The sequence below is a fragment of the Cebidichthys violaceus genome, unplaced genomic scaffold, assembly GCF_023349555.1.
Source record: "Cebidichthys violaceus isolate CVI_PGR_0920_01 unplaced genomic scaffold, fCebVio1.0.p SCAF_2, whole genome shotgun sequence".
NCBI classification, from domain to species: Eukaryota; Metazoa; Chordata; class Actinopteri; order Perciformes; family Stichaeidae; genus Cebidichthys; species Cebidichthys violaceus.
The window spans coordinates 21,559,460-21,581,803 of NW_027176372.1; the positions used below are offsets into that span (position 1 = coordinate 21,559,460).

The following is a 22,344-nucleotide window of genomic DNA, read 5'->3' on the forward strand; positions in this document are numbered from 1 at the left end:
AGGGAAGGGCACTAGCGGGGAAGAGTGATGAAACACGTTGTAGTCACAGAAAGAAGAGACAAGAATCCCAACAGTTAAGAAAACAAACCCTGTGTGTTTATTGAATCTTCAGAACAGTACAGCAGAAATGTCATGGCCTTGCATTAGTAGTAAATATGTGCGTAGCAGTGTTTGTAATATCCATCTGACAAGTGACTAACAAATCAAACACATACACTAGGAGAGCTCTTTTCGATTACCAAACGCAATCACTTGACAACAACACCTGCAGATCCATCACTTCCATTTCACAATCATTAAAATGGAATCCAGAATATTCAAATCAATAATCAACACCCACAGTACAGTTTAAGAAGGCCATAACTCGGTCTTGGTCCATTTAGGAAGAAGTTAGAAAAGATGAAACACTGCGCACGAATAATGTCACTTAAATGAGAGAAAATGTAACTGTGTCGTTTCAGAAAGCTAATTTAGAAAGCGGTCAAGCTGACGCGAGGAGCGACTCCGTCCCGGTGTGCTCGTCTGGGTTGCTGGTCGTATACACCGGGATTAACGCATCGTGACGAACTCCTCAGACGAGGTGGGGTGAATGGCGACGGTCTTGTCGAAGTCGGCTTTGGTAGCGCCCATTTTGATGGCCACGGCGAAGCCCTGCAGCATCTCGTCACAGCCTAGACCCTGCATGTGCAGGCCCACCACCTGAGGAAAAGAGACACGTCAGCCTTCGAAAGATCACTGCGGCCGTTGGTTGTTTACGAGATCAGCCGTTGTGATTTCAACACGGTCAGAGCAGGGGAGATAATCCTGGTTAGGGATGGGCAAGAGACACACACACCCCATACTTAAAATCTAATAGATGCATTTCTCTCTGCATGATTACAGGATTTGTGCACAGAGACCGAAGCCTCTGCATTTGACATCTGCTGGGGAAGTCTTTAAATTGAAACGTATTAATAGCTGTTATTTTTATTTATTGCTTTTACATTGTTTTAGAGTCTAATGTGTGCTTGCACTGGGTTCACTTAGACTGATTGTCATGGGTTCACTGTGTCACCGATGAAGGAAAGTGTGCCGACACCAGTAGGTGTATTTTCATAATGCAGTAGGCCATATTTATTAAAAAGGCTTATTACTGCAATCCACTTGAGTGCCTGGAATAAGCTTTTTAACCAGAAGGCTGAAGGATGAGTTTTTCCTGTTGAAACCGTTTAGAGAGGATTGATCCCTCAATAATCATTTCAAGTAACACATTTATGTTTTTAAGCAGTTTTCAGATTTTCATAATCTTACAGACTATGAGATGAATCTGAATGACTTGTACCTGAGCAAACAATAACAAAGAGTTAGTGTCGTCTTGATTAATAACGATTAGAACAGTTACAATAATGTGAATGACTTAAATAAATCACTCCTACCTTCTCCTCCTTGCCCTCACACACCAGCTTCATGATGCACTGACTCTTCCTGCTCGTGATGGCGTGATACATCGGAGTGAAAGAAGTCTTGTAGATCTTCACATTCTCCTTTCCTCTCGATTTAATGGCCTCCTCTGGGACAGTGACACAAATTTTGAATTATTGTCCCCGTGAGCACGACCAAAGGATGAAAAACACTGAACAAAACAGGCGTTTACAAATCGCGTTAAAGTTGAAGTTGGATTGTGGAACTGCCGCTCTCACCTTCTGTGAGGCCCACCGTTCCGATGGGTGGGTGGCTGAACACCACGGTGGGGATACTCGAGTAGTCCAGCTTGGAGTCCTTCTTGCCCTCAAACAGTCTGTGAGCCAGCTTTCTGCCTGCAGCGATGGCAACTGCCCCGACATTCAACACAACATCAGTGCATTTCAGGGAAAAACGCTTCGTTCCAAAACCAGAAAAACAAGTACGGAGCAGCACTGCACCTACTTCAACGGTGCACGGAGCATGGAAAAGTAAACAGTAACGAGAAACGAGACCATGTATAATGGATGAGGGCTGGGAAATTACACATTTCTGTCAATGACTTAGCAGTTCCTTGTGCTAAGTGACGCCTTGTGTGAAGCTATACAAAGGTTTAGTTTTTAGGGGACAAATCATGGTCTGAATTTCTTTTTTGGAAATTCAACCAAACCACCACGTTGGCTGGACCTGAGCTGCAGCTGAAACACTTTCTTTTCTTGCTTTTGCACCAAGTTTATTCAGGTTTGATACTTTCTAATAACGAGTCACACCCAAAGCTTGTAAACAGGCCAGACGTGGACTCCAAAGTGACTCATTTAATGGACAGAGTTGACATGGAGTCAACATGGATCCCAAACACTTAAGCCTTTAGTCTATCAGACGAGCACACTGGCCAAGCAAGAACCTAAACACGACTGTGTGGCTTTCAACTTCCGCAAAATTATTCAAATTATTAGTGCAACTTCCTACCAGGTGTGAGAAGAGCTTTGCCACAAACGTCGCCGACAGCGTAGACCCCGGGTCTGCTGGTGTTCTGGAACTCATCCACCACGATGTGGCCTCGTTCATCCATATCCATACCCTGCAAACAGAGAGAATATTGGTGTATAATTAGTGTAAATGAGCTAAAACGTCACATTTTAGCACTGGAGTGTTTCCCTCAGTTCCTTAGAAAGCTCTGTTGGGATTATTTATGAGGAAAGATGCGGTTTGTTTTGGTCCTTTCTGTTAAGTAATCTCAGGCTGAGCTGCAGACTTTTAGCTTTAAAATAAAGAGTGAGCAACAAAGTTTCCAACTACAGCGAGAAACAATGACTCATCCTTCTGCGGAGGCTCGGGGCATTAAATGTAAAGCAGCAGGGGCAACGGAGTACTGTTCAACATTATTAAGTGTCAACAAAGACAAATCTCAAACGTCATTTTTCCAGACTTATTTCCTTTAGTTTGATGCTTTCTGAATACAAGTTAGTGGTTCCCCGAGTGTTGAGCTGCTGCTTTGATATTTCGCTCACACTCTGCGTCAGAATAAAAAGGTGAGACGATACAGAGGAGCCAGAATATGTGGCACCAATTAGGTACAAATGAAACTTTCCCAATGCTACTGGATGTTGAAGTACCTTAAATAGAAGGACGACCGACTGTAGTTTAATCTTGTCTGTTAATCCCGAGCTAACAAGCATTTCACTCCTCACGTCGAACAAACAACAGAACAAAGACTGCTGCTCAGTGACCGTCGTCTAGTCTTGCTCCCGGATTATCCCCTAATCGTTGATTTAAGGGGATCCCATGCCTGGTGTATTTTGGGCTCCTATTATTTAAAAAGGTGTGACATTAAGAGACTAAGCAACGATCTGCAGTGCCGCTATCATCTAAGAGGCCAGGTAAGCAGCTTAAATGAGGGCGACACAAGGAAAACCGAGCCAAAGACTGATTAATTCCCTTTGCAGACAGATGGTGACAAGAGGTAGTCATCTGTCTTAAATGCACCATTACCATTGTATTGATGGGTGTTGAATGTGTTTTGCATTGTTTCCAGAATAAGGATGTTAAATGATTTTTGTCTGTGCAGGAACATCTGCCTATTTCCCCACCGAGTTAAGATGTTTCAGCATCTAGTTTACATCAACGTCACAAGCAGACGCTCACCACGGCGCCGATGTTCAGTCCCGAGGTGTTGGGCTGCCTGCCGATGGCCCAGAGAAGGCAGTCCACCTCCTGGATGGTGCTGATCTTCTCCTCGTCGTTCTTCTTCTCTGGGTCTTTGGTGGCGAGCGTCACCTCCAGTCCTCTTTCCGTCTTGCTCACGGACTTCACCTGGGAATTCTTCCACAGATCCACGCCAGAGTTCTGCAGCTCTTTGGTGCAGTTTGTGCTTATGAAGCTGTCAAAGTTCCTCAAAACCTACAGAGAGAGTTTGAGAGCATATGGAGTTAAATGCATTTGCATTACAGCTTTTGAAAGTATTAATTCTAGTATTTAGATGTGATTCTGTGGGTTTCTCACTCCCGTCTGTCGAATAATGAGCGATGTTTTGGACCCCAGGGTGGAAAGGATGCCGGCCATCTCCACTGCAATGTAACCTGCACCCACAATCACGGTGCGCCTGATGGGGAAAACCAAACCTTTAGTTATAGGAACAACCTTTACACATGGTAGAAACACCAAAGAGAGTTCAAGAGAAGCTTACTTTGGCAGAGTTTCAAGTTCAAAAAAGCCATCACTGGTTATGCCCAGACTTCCCCCTGAAATGATCAACAAACACAATATTTTTAACAATTAATTTATATATATAGCTTTTTGTGTTATGTGGACGGTTATTTACAGTAGCTTTTAATTGATTTTTTTCCTCTAACCGCGTTGCACAACGACCTGCCACACTCTGCCTCTGATTGGATGGTACTTGTCGCCTTCTTCACAGAATTTGTGAAGTTTATTGCTGATGAATCAGTTTGGTGGAAGGTTGGTAGGATTAATGAGTTTAACTTAGATGTGGATGTTTTCGTAAAGGATGGAAGCCTTTTACTCTCCTGATTACGGAAGTAAAATGTATTTGGTATAATGTTGATATACATGTTGCCGATATGGACGGAATCAAATTTGTGACCTGTTAGAAACTGTAATATTTATGTGGTGTCAACTAAACTTAAATTCAACTTAAACTTCATGTTGAAATGGAACACTGAATAACAAGAACATTTAAAAATGGCTCTTCATATTAAAAAAGGTTGCAGACCCCTGGATTAAATAAAACAAACCTTTTATTTATTTATTTATTTATTTTTTAGGTAAAACCTGAGCACATTACGTCTTACCTGGAATGTCAGCGTCACTCAGAACAGTAGGCTGCCCTCCGGTGGCGATGAGGATGTGAGGCGCCGTATATTTTCTTCCATTGACCTCCACCGTCGGCTCAGGATCGTCTGTAAACCTGGCGTGGCCTTGGATAGTTTGGACTTTGGCCTGAAATGGATCAGATGTCATTATTTCTTCTGCAATAAACAAACAAAACGAGTCAAATCATTCCTGATCCAGTGAAGACAATGTTCGTCGGCATGTTAACCTGAAGTAAATATTGCTGTGTATATATGGAGGATTACAACAGACACACTGAAATAACAAAGATGATATAAATGGGAACTTACTTTGTCAAGGTTGTTGCGATAAATGCGATTTAAGTGACTGACATAAGCGTCCCTTTTAGCCTTGAGAGCTCTGCAAACACAGGAAACGATCAAAGATTAGAGGTTGTTTGTTTGTTTGTTTAACCCACATTCATTCAAGAAAGAGTTGTGTTCACATGATAAACACAACTCAAACACTACTTAAAAATCATAAAGCTAAACAAATAGAGCATACAGTTAAATAAATGTTTAGAAAGACAGCCTTTCACACGATTGAATACGCTCCAAAATACGAGTTCATCCCGAGTTCATCCCGAGATCTGAGCACATTTAAGGCGTTTAACCAGGACACAGACACAGTAGCTTCACTTCAGTTATGAGGAAGCTGCAACGCTCCGGGGAGAAAGAACTAAAACTACGTTCTGGGATATTCATACGTGAGAAATGTACAAATGTGATGCCAGATTGCAAAAAAAACCCAAAAACAAACATGTGCAGGAACAAACACTGGCATTAAACTATTCTACATCACTAGAGAACAATAAATTCAGATGAAAGTTTGACATTAAAAACTTCCCAACAATCTCTATTTACCACAATCTACTCCCTAGCCTAACTGTTGCTAAACTAAGTTGCATAATTCAACTTGGCCGAGTGAAAAAAGCCCAACAGCTGTCCTGTGTGTGCATGTGTGTGTGTGTGTGTGTGTGTGTGTGTGTGTCTATTCTCACACACAGAACATCATCACAAACACTCGCGTTGAACTGTGATTCTTCTGTTGCCTTTTGCAACAGAAGAATCACATGAACAGGAACAACCCAACAGAACACAAACTACAGCCTGCTACGGCGTTAAAACACTCTGACATTCTGTATTTTAATACGCACTTTTTTCACCAACGTCTTGACAGTTGGACACACTTTAAGACAAACCTTAACCGACCTGCCAGCCCTGACGCACGCTAGTGTTTTGTTCCCCCCCCCCCCCGACTAATGTTTCCTGCAGCCACTCCTTCCAGAGGCTTATCTTTTACCGTCGTCCTGACTTGACTTCGTGGTTCACACAGAACACAGAAAGGGGCTGAAAAGAAGCAACAAAAGACGGCGACAGACTGGAGGGCGGGGGAACAACCGTTGCAGATTTCAAAAGAGCTCACTGGAGTTGCACAAAAATAAAGAATGCTGTAACTTACTCCCAACTGAAACGGACATTTCCAACGTCAAAGCCGTAGTCGCTGTGATCGTGGAGATACTCGGCATGAACTGCTGCATTCCACATAACCTGTGAAAGGCTCTGGGTTAGACATCTAGTGATTTTGTTTTGTTTGTTTAAAAATGATTATGTCTCCGAGTTTAAGACTCGGCCTGTTGCAACAACAATGGAAAGAGCAGCGTACCTTCTTTGGGACACAGCCAACATTGACCTGAAAAAAAACCCCAAAACATTCAAATTAGTTCAACGTCGGCTCGATGAAACCGGCTGCAAACATGAAACTTTAAACAGAAAATGCTTAATATGTTTATTCAAACAATCACACAGCACCATGTCATCATCACACGATGCCACTGGAAGTCAATTAACGATAGAAAATGAATATGAACTTCATATAAAGGTTATTTGTCAGGTAAAAAAAACCAAACATATTCTGCTGTTAAAAAGGTTCCTAACTTTCGTTCGGCTGGACTTAACCTTCCTACAATCCCTTGTTATATGGTTCGTGTCTACTGAAGTATGTTATATGAGATTATTTCCTTATTTATTACCAACATTTGGAAACAAATCAGACTAACTGTGTCGCCTTTGTGCAATCAGAATGTGGTTTTAGGAAACACCTGCAGCAATGTATTTTATCATCAACTTCCCATCTAGATCAAAAGAGCTTACAGCTTTAATGTATCTATTTCTATTTAAAGACGGATTCAATGAGGGGTGATGTTTTCACCAGGGTTAAAGCTGGTCGCTTCAGTATTTCGTGGCTACAATGTTTGTTGGAAACACAAAACACTTCCACAAAAGGAGTCCGGAGGCTTCGCAGTGAACCTGGCAACCAGCGCGCGCGCGTGTGCGTGTGTGTGTGTGTGTGTGTGTGTGTGTGTGTGTGTGTGTGTGTGAACGCTGCAGAGGCGACACAGCACAGCAACTCAGGACGGATAACAAGTGTTTTTAGTTGTTGTTGTTGTTGTTGTTGTTTTACTCACGCAGGTACCTCCGAGTTTGTGACTCTCGATCACGGCGCTGGTTGCTCCGAGCTCCGACGCCCTCCGAGCACCGGCCAGACCTCCGGACCCGCCGCCGATCACCAGGAAGTCGAACCGGCTTGTTTCTTCTGAGGCCATGCTGCGGCGGATGAGAGCTCCGTGTCTGCGAGAGGACGAGGAGAAAAGTTGCTCTCTGAGGCTGAACAAGGAGGGAGGGAACGTCCGGGTTAGCCGAGTTAATGTTGCCATAATAATCAGGAAGTTCGCAAGGGCGCGCGCGTGTGTGTGTGTGTGTGTGTGTGTGTGTGTGTGTGTGCGCGCGCGCGCAATGGGAGGGTCAAGTGAAAGCCACTGACTGCTGTGTCATTATGAATCGCAACAATGGTGTGTAAATCCCAGAAACTGTTTCCACAATAGTCATGGTGATCCTCACATAAGCTACAGTACATGGGGTTACAATAACAGCCGTACATCAGAGCTAATTCCGCAACACGAAGACGGTTAAATCCACATTTAAAATGATATCAAACTGCAGTCAATAGTTGTTAACTGTTAAGTTAATGTGTCGCAGAGACTCACCTCGGTACCGCCAGTGACACCGTAGGAAACAGCCTGTTGATTCGTATAAACAGCATCATTTATTCGTTTATGGTCGTTTTAATGACGTATACACCCGCCGCGTGCCGTTGTTTATCTCTGTCAGCTGGTAGTTTGACTTCATTATATCGTAAAATACAAAAGCGTTGAACACTTCCTGTGTCACCGGGTGAAGCGACCTCTGAAAAAACACGTAGAAATGTTGCCTTTTAGCGGTTTTTATAAAAATCAAACTACACAGACTGAGATTTTTGAGGTTGTCATATTTGAGGGTGTGAATAACGGCGACGTCTCGAGCGTTAGCATACGTAGCAGAATATTTAATAACTAGCGTAGATTATCCCAGGGTATAAAGGAGATTTGCGTAGTATTTCTTCCAGAATAGCGCAGGCCTACGCTGCACTCAGCACGCCAGCTATAAAGAAAAATAAAAACGTAAACTTCCGGCCACATCTTTCAAAATAAAACGTCACTCTCGTCACAGGATCCGGTTTATTGTTCAGTAGGTTTTCACATACAAGGAATTTGCTTTAGTGTATTGGTGAATACGATAAACTTAGTAGAGTAAATCAAATTAAAAATAAAAGTTTGTAAATCAAGAAACTTAACAATACAATTATGGAAAAATGCAATAGAAATGGGTACAATATATCAGAATTAAAATGAAAGAGCTGTGGTAGTTTTATGCAGAAATGTGCAAAATTGTTCAAGGAATGTGCAAAAAGGTTCACAGTACGCAGCATAAAAATGATATGCAACGTACAGAGATGTAGTTTAGCAACACAGACCGTTAATGTTAGTATCTATGTCATAACAGCAAAAGTACTCTGTTACAAGTAAAAGTCCTGCATTCAAAAATCTTACTCAATTGAAAATTCAAAAGTATTAGCATCAAAATATGGTACAAAAAGTAAAAGTACTCATTATACAGCCCATTCTAGAATCATTTACATAAATAAAGCATTTCTCAGAAAAGCACAGGTGTCACTTATAACACTATGGCTTTGTTCTATTCAAGTGTCCCAGTAAAATGGAAATGAATGAATACAAATTCAGCCAGCATTGATTTCATTATTGTCACTTGTGCTTTTCAAACTGTGACATGTGAAAATGTCTTCTGTGAAAAAAGCTTATTAGTTTAGATATCGCAGGATATCTTAAACCCTCTGAACTCCAAACAGTTTCAGGGCGTTTTTTGCTCCTGTGACAATTTACTCTCTGTGGCCTTGATTTTCACTGCAATGGAATCTATATATCCAACATTTTTCCAAGTGTCAAAAGTGGTCGTAATCATCATGACGTCAACCGTTGGTTTGTGGACTGCCGTTTTGAAGCCTTGAGTTCAGCGTTTTGGCAGTCGCCATCTTGGATTAAAGCCGTCGTTATCTTGACTTTTTTGCCACCAGTGAATGGAAGAGACTTGTGAATTAGTGAATTTGAATGTGTAGATATTGCGTTTTTTGCTGATAAGTAGTCAATAAATGAATTGATATATAATAGTCATATAGAGAAACGATGTATTCAATGTGTATACGACATAAATTTTGTTTATTTTAATCAAATTTGCTAATATTTGAGGATGAGTAAGTGTAACAGCTAGAGTTATTTTTAGACTAAAGTTCCCTTAAAGGAACAGTGTGAGATTTAGTGGCATCTAGCGGTGAGGTTGCAGATTGCAAGCAATTACTTACTCCTCCGTTCACCCCTCCCTTTCCAAGCAGGTCGGATAACTATGTGGCCTTCAGGGAGGTATCTTTAGGATTTTATAACTAAAATGAGCTACTCTTTTCAATAGCCTGTTCTTCTTCATGACTAAATGATTGCTTTTAAAAACATATATACATATAAATATGTATATGTATAATTCCCAACAGGATTAGAAGTTATATCATAATTTAGATAGAACTAAATATTGTTTCTAGGGAAGCAACAGTAATGTTTACAACAGAAAATTCCCGATGTAAAGTCATTAATAACTCACTGGAAACAAATCTAAAATGTCAATAAAATTAATAACATCCATGAGTGAAGTTTATAAATGATAATAATCAATAATGAAGAACACAAACATCAGATAGTATCAGTCATTCCTCCTGTCTGCGTTGTCTCAGCCAGCATAGAAGTTTACAAGAACAAACTAATATAAACATAATTCAGACAGACAGATGTTGTTTTAGCTTGTTTGTATAAAATTGCTTTTGGCCGATCGTGCTTGCTGGGCTTATGTAAACACAGTGGCGGTGGAGGCAGAGCCTATTGAATTAGGTTTTGCTTTCATTTACATGTTCATTCTTGCTTTTTATTTGCGAATGTTTTCGCATCAATTGAAGTTTTCAATCAATTACCTGGAGTTAATGTAAAAACAATTTCTCATTAATACACTGTACATTATAATACGGATTACAGGAAGAGTATTTGTTGTTGAATACACAAACACACACAAAAATTGCTGTAAAGCTGGTTAGTACCTGAAAGAGAAGCGTGGAGTATTTGTGGTGCTTGTTTTTTTTAAATGCTGATTGTGATATTTTTAGCCATGCTAACATCGTGGCTCTGAGTCTGTCAGTTGGTACAGACTATAAGATCCTAACTACTGGGCGCCATTCAATTTTGTACAGACATGAATCCTAATAACTTTTCCTCTAGCGCCGTCATCAGGTAAACATTTGAAATATTTTGGTTAATGATCAAATATCCAAGCTAATGTGGAAGTGCCTTAAATTTGAATTACCCTTTAATAGCCAAGAAAAATAGCCAAAACTGTAGTCCTATATAAGTTGTAAACAATTTCACCGTAAAATAACGGTAACTTTCTAGCACCGTAAAAGTAATTTACTGTTTTTACGGTGAAGATACCGTAATTTACTTTTACAGTATCTTACCGTATACTGGATTACGGTATGTGATAGTAGGATAACTGGGTGTTAGAGAAAATCCTACTCGACACCAAGTGTGAAATCAATAATCAGGAGATTTATTCTTGCAAGAAGGAGCAGAGTTGTATCACACAGTTATGCGTCAAGTTGCTGCTCAGACATCTGTCTCCGAGTCTCTGTCTTTTATACACTGTGATAAACAAGCATCATAACAGGGTATGGTGAAGGCTTGAACCAGTTTGAACCAGTTCTTCTTTATCTTCATCTGAAACAAACTTCAATGGTGTGACTGAGTTCAGGTGTGTTATCGGTCTTCAAAGACATTCTGTGGATTGCAAGGTCACGGCTATAATGAAACCGTTTGACTGTCTGTTTTTTCAGTTACTAAGCATCATGGGAAAGTACAAGCAGTATGCATATATCATTCTGTATTTTTCCAACACTGGGTTTTACGGTGATTTTACGGTATATGCCAGAATGTTACCGTTCATTTACAAAGGGTAATACAACCCAATTCTTTTGCATTTAATTCCCCAAAAATAAAAGAATAACATTAGACATTCAATACATATTTGTTGCAGTTTAATACATGTTCTCAAGACAAATAATAAAGGGACATTTGTATTACATTGCAAAACTCACAATGTACTGCATGTTTAGAAGAAAACAAATACGATCATAAAATCTTTAATGACCGGCTTAATTGAACTCATGAGGACAACCTCAGACCAGTAGCGATAAGATCGAAAAGTGGCCGATGGTATGCTACTGTTGTTCAGCGGTAGGTACCTATCCCTTTTATTTTAACCGGCGCAGCTTTTCCACCCTTTACGGCACTTGTTCAGCGGCGTAAATCACATCACGTGAAGCAGCTCAGCCAATCAAAGATGGGTATTCTGACAAGTTCCCTGACTCGAGTGAGACGTGACGAGGAAAGAGAACGAGGAGCAGGAGAATAATTACGCGAGTCAGAGAAGTTATTTTACAGGACGTTCTCCAAAAAGAGAAAAGTGTTCAGAGAGACCAGAGACACCAGAGTCTTAAACCAAGAATGAACAGACTCTTCCATAGGTTAATTCTTCCCACGGACAGTTTAAAACCAGTGTGTCTCCTATGTTCAGAGACCGTGCCGATTATTAAAAGCGGTAATGTGAAGCCCCACTACAAGCCAAAGCACAACTCTTTTGAGCAAACGTACCCACTCACATCTGAAATGAAGATACAGAAAATAAACCTAAGAGCCCAATATGATCAGAATCCTAACACATTAATTAATTGACCAACTATGATGTTAACAGAGATAATAGAGCTGAAACAAGTGGTTTAATAACCACAGATAAAGTCCATGCTCACACATTTCTCTTGTTAGAAGATGAGAAAAATATAATAGCGTGGCTTTTTTGATTGACATCACTTCACACCTGAATTAACTGAATTTAAAGCTGCAGGGCAATTCAGTGAAATACATTTTTCTAAAATCAATTACTTCATTTTAACCTGAGGTGAAATGATTTTGTAACTATGCACCATTTCCTCTAAAATCCCATCTGAAATTAAACAAATTGTCTCATGAATGTGATTTGAAGTTAGCTCATGCATGCGATTTTGAAGGGCTTTAATTTTGAAATGCTACATCAGAATGTCCTGGTTCTCTCTGAGTGACACCTTGAGATGGTCTGCTATTAAGATGCACATTTTTCAAAAGCTTTCTGTTATGTCAGTTATTCTTTGATCCAGCCCTTATTTTACTTGAAATGAGAAGAACATTTATTGATGTATTTCTATGTATTATTTATAATCCATCCACTCAAATTTGAAAACTGAGAATAATAATTGTTAAAATATAATTGATGTGTACTTTCTTTATTTGATTTGACAGTTGTTGGCTACACAGAGACGTTGTTACTCCTACTAGGCTTTTATATATATATATATATATATATATATATATATATATATATATATATATATATATATATATATATATATATATATATATATATATATATATATATATATATGGCACTAAATAGCGCAAGTTAGACATTATTGTAATGTTCCAGACTTTTGCCCGAGGAGATTTTCTCAATCTGGACCTTTTGGAATGTTAATTGAATACCCCTGCTGTATGGTATTGTTGTATTCGCTTTTTGAAAAGACTTGCACTGATATGTTAACATATGTGAGTCACATACAAACCCACAGTTGCACACCCAAAGCTTCTTTTACGTGTGTTTATCCTGGATGTCATAGAACTTTCCTGAAGTTCAGAGCATTGTGTTTCTAAAGTTTTTGTTTTGTTTGTTTTACAGTCACTCGTCAGAGATTTAAGATACCAGCCAGATGCTGCAGTCAAGTCCTCTTTTAAGGTGTTCTCTCTCTTTATTGTTTTCATTCATGTGTGAGTTCATGCAGTCCTAATTAACTATAAATGTGTATAAGACTTGTTAACAAGCTAGACTGTGATGTAGTTCTATTACACTGTTCTTGATACTATTTTAATTCAGTGTCTGAAGGAGTGACGCCGAGATCTAAAAGTGGCCGATGGTATGCTACTGTTGTTCATGGGAATGCACCTATCCCTAGAGTGGTATGTCAGCACTTTTCCAATGGCACACTGTTTGCTGAAGGCAGGTGCCGCTTGAAAGTGGAAGTCCACTGTCAGACAGGCACACCAGTGCCGTCTCTTGATGCATATGCACATTTAATGTAAATTGGTTTGATTCACAAACAGTGATGCCGTAATGTATTTTTTTGACTTCATTGACAAAGTAGCGCAACACAGCGTCTTAAATAAAGGAATGTGTTTATTTTATCTCGGCCATTTTCTTGTTCGGATATATGAAAGGCTTTTGGAATTTTTTATATCCACTGTGTGTGTGTGTGTGTGTGTGTGTGTGTGTGTGTGTATATATATATATATATATATATACACACATGCCACTGATATGAATGGCATACCACTCTGATTCAACGGCATATACCACTAATATGAACTTTCAAGCGGCACCTGCCTTTCGGGAAACTCTAGGGATAGGTACATACTGCTGAACGACAATAGCACACCCCAGGGATAATTACTTACATCTCGGCATCACTCCCTCAGGCACTGAATTAAAATAGTATCAAGAACAGTGTAATAGAACTGCATCACAGTCTAGCTTAGGGCTGGACGGTATACCGGAACCCGCATATACCACTATGTGCTTTCAAGCGTATACCGGTTTTGATTTCCCGTATGATATGAATTTGTCATATACCGACATAGCCGAAAAAACTGCTGTCACTCTTCAACAGGAAGCAAAATATATTGTTCACTGTGAAGAGTGCTACGGTTGGAGCTACTTATGTAGTGAGAGGGACCCCTAAATTATGGTTATAACTTTATAACACAACAATTAATAACCCACAACTAACACTCTTTAACAGGGCAACACCACGGCACACAACAGTTTGTGACACAAAAACAATTTGAAACACTAATAATTGTACATTTATAAAATTTCACCTCCGAACAGCATGCTGGGTACAGCTCGGTAGCTAGCCCATTAGCACAACAGTCTGCTAACTGCTGGGAGAGGCTCTGACGCGTTACTTAATGTACAGAAAAGAGTGATGCAGAAGGCGAGGCTTGGCAAGGCAAGGCGTGGCAAGGCAAGGCAAGTTTATAGCACATTTCAACAACAAGGCAATTCAAAGTGCGAAAGAGGAACAAAGAGAGACCGGAGATGCATTAATAGAGTCTGTGCCCAAGAGAGGAGCTGTGTCTGCTGTTTGGAAGTGTTTTGGTTTTAAAAAATCCGACATTTTGCGAGCAACTTATCAGCAGAACACGCAAGTTATTTTCATGTGTGTAATAGATGCAATCTGAAATTTACACCTTGAAAACTGCAAACCTATCTACGTCATATTTTTATGTTTGTTAAATTATCAGTAGCGATAACTAAATGATATGTTTATTATACATATTACAAACAAAAACTTTAAAAAAAAATTTTTTTTTTGCTTTTTGGGGTATTTCGGTTAGACACATATGCAACGCTGATTAGAGTGTAACATGTGTGGTATTTATTATAAATGTATTACACCGATATAATCTTACAAAATACCGTGATACACATTTTTGGTCATACCGCCCAGTCCTAGTCTAGCTTGTTAACAAGTCTTATACACATTTATAGTTAATTTGGACTGCATGAACTCACACATGAATGAAAACAATAAAGAGAGAGAACACCTTAAAAGAGGACTTGACTGCAGCATCTGGCTGCTATCCTAAATCTCTGACGAGTGACTGTAAAACAAACAAAATGAAAACTTTAGAAACACAATGCTCTGAACTTCAGGAAAGTTCTATGACATCCAGGATAAACACACGTAAAAGAAGCTTTGGGTGTGCAACTGTGGGTTCGCATGTGCCTCACATGTGTTAACATATCAGTGCAAGTCTTTGCAAAAAGCGAATACAACAATACCATACAGTTCAAATTAACAGACTAGCCTATGTGATGAGCTGATTATGTTAGGTGAAGAAATGAAGCTAAGACAATGGACAATGGATGCCACTTAACTGACCAAGTGAAACACTATCTGAGATGTTAACAGTTCAATCATCATGAAGGCAAGACAATACTGGAGACTTTAAATTTCGGATGATAAGCGTAACTTTACCTCTGCTTTCACAGAAATTACTGTACTATGCTGATAAATTACAGTAGTCTGCTGTTATTGTTAATTGACGGCATTGACTTAATTTACATGCGAGGGATGAACATTTAACTGTATGTTACCGTTATTATGAAATACTGTAAGATACCGTTGAAAATCCACCGTACATTTCCAGCAATTCATTACAGTGAATAGTACTGAGTCCTATAATACCGAAATAAGAAACATTGAGAAAAGAGGTCTGTCTTTGGAGTATTTAATCTATGTGCAGAAAAGGCTCCATCGTCATAGAGAGTACAGCGTAGTCTCCATGAGGACGAGCCTAGAGTGGTGTGTCTGTATAGCTTATAAAGGTCCTCAAGACAGGGTGTGGACCAGGAGTTCACGCCTAAACATCTGGTCAACTGTTTCTAACTGCCTCTTCACACCTCCATTCAGCCCCTTCCTCTTATCTGAGCCTTGTCACAAAAGACATCCGTTTCTTTTCCTAACCGTAACATTCTCTGGTTCACTGCACCCTCATTCAATTACTTCCTCTCATGGAAGCAAAGGCAGAAATGCCATTCAGCTACACAATCATATGTCACATATATAGTTTTGTTAGTGAGTAAGGCACATACGCTAAGTCACAGTAGAAAAGTACTTGCACAGGGAAAATTCTCCATCTCAATGTACAGAACTTGAGTAAACATATTTACATTTGCAAGTGCTCTCTTTTACTTATTTGCTGCTACTAGCCCATTTGCACTATCGTATACTGTATATGTGTATGGTTTCAACGGTGTGCTGTGTATTGAATGTTCTTTACTTGGCAAAAGTCAAAGACAAATTTCCACTGAGGTGTAGATACATACATACAAACATACATAAGAAAGAGAGATGAGATAAGATATATATATATATACAATGCAGTGCAATCCAGTATGTAGAGGAAGCAAATATTGTGTTTCCATGGTCCCAATGCAAACAAAAGAATGAACGAATTGGCATAAACAAACAATTAACAAGGTACAACAACGGACACAACAAGATACAAGACAGGGTAGAAATACATGCAATAACAAGCATATGTGATATGCGATAATATAACAATATAAATGCATATAATGTAAATTTAAAAAAACAGGTAAAGTAAATAAATGTAACAAATATATTTGTAAAGTGCAATAAACATTATTAAAATCAGTTTTATTTTCCCTGAGGATATAATTTCCAACCACTGCATAACAGCATACACCAAATATCGTTTTGTGTAATGTAATATGCCTAAACAAACTCAAAAAGAACACATAAGGAGTATTATCGAGAACAATTTTTTTTTGTATTCCACACTCTTATTTTGAAGGCGAGAAAAACCTTTTTCCGGAATTGTGTCAGCTAGCCACAGATAGCTAACGGAGAGCTAATGCAAAGCGGCTCGGTTGGTCTCGTTGACAACAAGCGTTAATATCACGTCCACGGAAAGGATTTATTGAACTCCAAACACGCAGCAGATCAAAACACAACACTTCTATAAAAGGTACGTACGTGGGCGTTGACTCCGCTGCGAACATAAACAGTTGAAAAGCGGAACGTCGTCTTTGCGATCCCCCCTTGTTGTGGTCAGATGGGGCCTTTTTCCTTGTGTTCAAAGGAACACAGCACCGGACAGCAGCGGGGGAAAAACAAATTGCATGAACATTTACTAGTGAACCGCTTTGTGTCTTTTTCTTGCAATCCGTTACCTGAGGATCAAACGCCTGCAGGCGTTAACGAAAACGTTTCACGCGAGGGGGGAGGGGCTATATGTGTACGGGCCTTGTGTTCATGTCACTGCGAGGTTCTTTCTCTCACGGATCTTTCTGATTTCCACAGTGGGAACACGTCCTTCGTGTCAGAGGGTGCTGCTCCTCTGACTCCACCGTATGACCGCAGGACCCGCAGCCAGATGACCGGCGGACCCCACAGGCTCAACATGAATCCTGTCAGCTACCATAGCATGTTGTCGTGTGTGAACGGTGGACACCCCAATTTGGTCTTGGATCGCGTGTTGAGCACCTCCAACGTGAAGTGCTGTCAGAAATGTGGATTTGCTACCACGGACGCTGCAGAGTTGAAGAGGCACATGCTGGAGCACAGAGGGACGAGGTTTTACTGCTTCTACTGCAACAAGGTGTCGTACAGCGAGGCGGAGCTAAACGCTCACCTGAAGCAGCACAGTGCAAAGTACCCGTTTAAATGTCCCCACTGTGGACAGGGCTACATGCGGAGGCTGTGCCTTGTGAAGCACATTGATCGTTTGCATAGTAAAAGCGTTAGTCAAGGACCTGCTAAGCCCGGCACACACGTCCCTGTCCCCAGTGCCTTATCAAGTGTGCCCACCGCTGATCCGGCGTCACTCCGACCGGCCGTCCGGGTGACGGTGCCCATCGCGTCTTCACCTGCAGTCAGGCAGGGTAGGGATGAACTGAGAGGGAAAACACTGGACACAAACACATCGAATGCCACGAATGGCAGCGCCGACCTTTTGACCCCTTTGAACGGACTCATTCAGCACCACAGGGCTCTGACGGTTTCTCTTCCGGAGGAGGTGACGATCCCCGCCGGCTGCTTGGTCGAGCTCGTTGAGGTGAAAACCGTCAACGGGACGAAGGAGCTGAAGCTGAGGCTCGTCTCGCAACAAGAAAACGAGTCTGTGATAAAAGAGACGAGGACCACAGTCTCTCAAAACACTGCGCTGGGAAAGCCATTCTTATCCTCATTTAACCACCCGAATGCCGTGAAGTCCATGAGCATGGGGATGTGCACGGTCAACAGGAAGCAGTGTGAAACAAAGACTGTGAATGTGGAGCGTCCCGCCATTTCCAAAAACCTCCCAAATCACGTCAACAAAGAAAAAGCCGGATTTAAAAGAGCGTCGCAGGAAATTATCAACTTGGAAAGTCACACAGACGTTCCGAACAAGGTTCCCAAAAGCATCCTCAAACCTGTAAGAGAAGGAAACGGTGGGCTCAAAGTGACGCAGAGCGAGTCGGTGAGCCACAGCGCAGCTCTGCCCTCCGTTATCTGCAACCGGCTCGGCCAAAGGTTGACCGGCGCCCTGCATCCAGACAACATGGGAGCGTGTGTCCCTCAGAGAGCCGTGGACGAGAGGAAGAATTTAATTCCAGAGCATTCCAAGAGTGTCCCGCCCAGGAGGGCAAGTGACCTAACGATCCCTCCTCGAGACGTTCCGGTGGCTGTAAAGCTGGAACCAGGCGAGATGCGCCTCAAGAACAACACCTCTGCAAAGATAAAGAACGAGGCAGAGGGCTCGAACCGGCAGAATTCCTCTTCTCCCTGCTTGAGTGTCCTCTTGGCTGCGTCTGCCCAAGTGAGACCTCCAGCGATCCAACTTTGTCAGGATAAAGTTTCAAGTCCGTTTTTTTCAATCCCCAGAAGCCTGAACGAGTCCTCATCGGTCAAAACGCCGGCGCTCTCCAACCGCAAAGGTCCGAATATGTCGGCCTGGACGCAGGAAGTGAGCTCCGGCGAGCGGGCCGGAGAACGGGACGCGCTGGAGCCCGAGGGTTTCCCCGTCATCTCCTCGGTGTTTTCACTAAGCCAACAACCAGAGGACGTCCAAAGCTCCATGCAACCGCTGGTGATGGCGCTGCGGGGCATCGTGATGGATAAAAGCAACCGTCCTAACAGCACAACCCAACATCACGTCAAGGCGGCAAACGTCGCAGAGCGGGCGAAGGAGGCGCTGGCGTCCTGCGTTCAGGTGGACACAAAAGATGGATCCATCATCCACAAGCTTCTGTTGACGGAGCGGACCAGCGACACTATCAAAGTAGAGGATAAAAGTATTCAGCAACCTTCTGCACTGACCCACAACCACGTCAACGAGGAAACAAAAAGCACTATGACAACAGACGGTAAGAAACGCGGTCACTCCCCTGTTTCAAAATCTCCAACAGATGAGGAATCTGTTTCCAAAATCGCCGCCCTTGTGTCCGCGGAGCCCCTGCGGCAAATGGCAAAAAGTGAGCACGACATCTCAAAGTTCCTGACTGTGTCGCTGAAACGGGTTCAAGTAGGCCTGTGGAAAACGAACAAGAAGGGGCTGAAGCTCCGAATATCCAAATACAAGACTCAGGTACCCGTGGGCGCTCTTGCCGACTGCATTTACCCGATGCCGCTGAAGGTGGACCAGCTGGTGAAGCGGCCGAGCCCCTACCAGCCCGTGGTGGTGCTCAATCACCCGAAGCCCCGGGCCTCCTCCGCGCAGGGCGCCGGGCCGGACGCCGTGGCGGACGACGCGGCGGCGGAGTCCGAGGCGGCTCCCAAGTGCCAAATCTTAAAAATGAGGCTGAGCAAAGTGGTGGGGCAGAAGTACGAGGTGATGGGGTGCACCGTCGGCGCCTTTCCATGAACTTCACTGGTGCGATGTGTCGCCGTACAGACGTGTACGATTTTGTGAGAAAATAACTAGTATTACGACGAGATGTTGACCGAAAGACGGACAAAATATGAAGGGGCGTAACGTTTAAAAACAATGGACATCCGATTATCATTGTGTTACACGTATGATGTTTGTATAGGCATGGAATGTGCAATGCAGTTTGACTGCTTTGAGTTATGAAACATCTGCTTTAGTAGATCGGAGTCACCATTACGCAGATGTTCAAGTACTGTGGCAGACATTTGGGAATCCAGTAGGTCAGAGTTGAGGCATAAATGCATGCTGTTTACTGAAAAAGGATAATACATACTGTATTTTTTCTTTTTTTTTTTCTTTTCTTTTTGTTGTCGCCAGTAATGTTCTGCTGTTAATCTGGCTCCTCTAAGATACAGCCTGAATTGGCTGCAGTACACCTGAGAGTATCGGATCTTTGTGCGCTAACTCACATTTCCAAATGTTTGCTTCGTGACATTTATTGTGGGTGAAGCCTCGTGCAACGTTTAGCATTAATAATATACAATTCAATAATGTGTTATTCAGGTATGATTCCCCATTTTTTTTTTTTTTTTTTTTTCTTTTAATGCTCATTTTTAACATGAACAGTTCGAGGCAAAGAAAACAAATCTGTTTCCAGCCATTGTATATGGACAGAGAGCCTCTTCCTTTTGTTTCTTGTGACGAAGTCGTGTCGACACTTTATGTTTCATTCGAAAAGTCATTTTGAACACGATTGCCTTAAAACCGATCAATAAGGCACGCCCCGTTTTAAAAAAAAAAAAAAAAAATAGTGCTCCTCCAAATTTGACCTGAGGAATCCGGCTCCCTATGAGATAACAGTGACGTGGGTCAGTAGTGTAGTGGTGCATTCAGGCACAATATTGCGTATTTATTTGGTCAACAGTCCCTGGTAAATTAATCAAGTTGGACAGTTGAGAAAAGAAACTACAAGGTGTAAATAATGGAAGCTGGTCTCACACACACACACACACACACACACACACACACACACACACACACACACACACACACACACACACACACACACACACACTCTCTCTACTGTTTGTTCTTGTTATCAGTTTGTGTTTTAAATCACTGGGTGTTGCAGAGAAAACGGACACAACGTTGTCCAGTTGTCCTCCAGGTGTTGTGTAAAAGTGAAACGTCTCAGATGTACTGTAAAACTCGGAACGCGCTCCAGTCCCTCTCCAGTATTTCCCACTTCGCCGGCCGTCCTCGGCGACAAACCGTATCGTTATTAGTTGACGATGAGTGCCTGAATGCACCGCGAGTCTTGGCGCCTGCGAGGGCCGGAGCTAACGGCCGTCATTTTGTCTTCAAGAATCATTCCGCATTTTTCAAGTCTCCGATTTTCACATTTGTACGTTTTTATTTTTATTTTATATGTGTAACTCATCACAGATATTTTATTTTTTATTAACTTATTTGAGGCAACAGTCCCATAAACGAGTGTTAACGCCATCTTGGATCATATTTTCTCAATGTGCCATACGGTTCTCTCTAACGTCACGACTTCCACGCGCTTGTATTGGATCTTACGTACGTACTGACGTGACTGTGGCGACGCTGAGAACCTGTTGACACCATCAAACGACCGTCTCTCCCGACCCTTTGCAGAATCATTTCTGTTCTTGCGACGGCGTGACAACGTGTGTGTGTGTGTGTGTGTGTGTGTGTGTGTGTGTGTGTGCGTGTGTGTGCGTGCGTGTGTGTGTTTATAATCAGTAACCATGACGTATGAGGTGCTAGACCTATCGATTCATAGGTTTTAGTTGCCCCTTTTTTTTTTTTTTTTTTTTTTTTTTTTTTTATTGTGTGTATATACGTTTTGATCACTCGCAGATTTTATTGTGTACATACCTATAAATATAAAACGTGATAGCTGTTGTTCATATTCTCCGTAGGGAGTGGTTAACATTCCGCAGCCTCTTCAGCAAATGCAGTTATGTTGTGCTTCACTTTCCTAGCACTGCAGATTCAGAAGCTGACGTACTTTATTGTTTGTTATATAATTATATATATATATATATATATATATTATTTTAAAGGTGTTTAAGGGCGTGACAGTTCCCTCTGAATGTTTTACTTTGCCTTCCATTCACCTCTCGTTTGTGTTACTCATGTCCCTGTTCAAGCTGTTTTGGGTTTATTCTTTTTGTTTATTATCGTGTTCCATGCTTTTATATTAACAATTATGTAACTTCTTTTTTTTTTTTTCTATTAAAACATGATCACAATTTGTACGGTCTACTCTCTTTTGTTCAACAGACTTGCGTCTCACAAAGTGCTCATCGTTAACGCACTGTGAGACTCACACCTGTTGGTTAGAGAACAAGCAGCGGTGGAGCAAACATTTAGGCCTTTTATTAGTTAAAATACCACGGTGTTAAAGTACTGTCACGATCCTGCTACACACAAACTACATATGACTCACATGTCTGAGAACAAAAGGAAGTGTGGCAAGGGTGACGTTCAAGACCCAGAAAGACTCGTCTGTG

General features: G+C 41.6%; 2 protein-coding genes across 4 annotated transcripts; one reads left to right on the top strand and one right to left on the bottom strand.

The window, feature by feature from the left end:
• Nucleotides 1–74: 74 nt before the first annotated feature.
• gsr (glutathione reductase) lies at nt 75–8,204 on the bottom strand. 3 transcript variants are annotated; one of them, XM_068715160.1, is made up of 13 exons: nt 7,838–8,204; nt 7,259–7,457; nt 6,457–6,483; nt 6,253–6,341; nt 5,082–5,151; nt 4,752–4,899; nt 4,127–4,181; nt 3,943–4,042; nt 3,586–3,840; nt 2,410–2,521; nt 1,680–1,811; nt 1,416–1,549; nt 75–699 (listed from the first exon to the last, which is right to left on the bottom strand). In XM_068715160.1, the coding sequence occupies exons 1-13, from the start codon at nt 7,894–7,896 to the stop codon at nt 550–552; spliced, it is 1,530 nt and encodes a 509-aa protein (XP_068571261.1). In that variant the 5' UTR covers nt 7,897–8,204; the 3' UTR covers nt 75–549. The 3 variants fall into 3 exon arrangements, with proteins under 3 accessions (XP_068571261.1, XP_068571262.1, XP_068571263.1); XM_068715161.1 differs by having other exon boundaries at nt 7,259–7,421; nt 7,838–8,203; XM_068715162.1 differs by lacking the exon at nt 7,838–8,204 and having other exon boundaries at nt 7,267–7,314.
• Nucleotides 8,205–16,800: 8,596 nt separating this feature from the next.
• LOC137875699 (uncharacterized) lies at nt 16,801–22,103 on the top strand. Its single transcript, XM_068715164.1, has 2 exons — nt 16,801–16,918; nt 17,254–22,103. Exon 2 carries the CDS (start codon nt 17,327–17,329, stop codon nt 19,793–19,795), a length of 2,469 nt encoding a protein of 822 aa, XP_068571265.1. The 5' UTR covers nt 16,801–16,918; nt 17,254–17,326; the 3' UTR covers nt 19,796–22,103.
• The last annotated feature ends 241 nt before the right edge of the window (nt 22,104–22,344 follow it).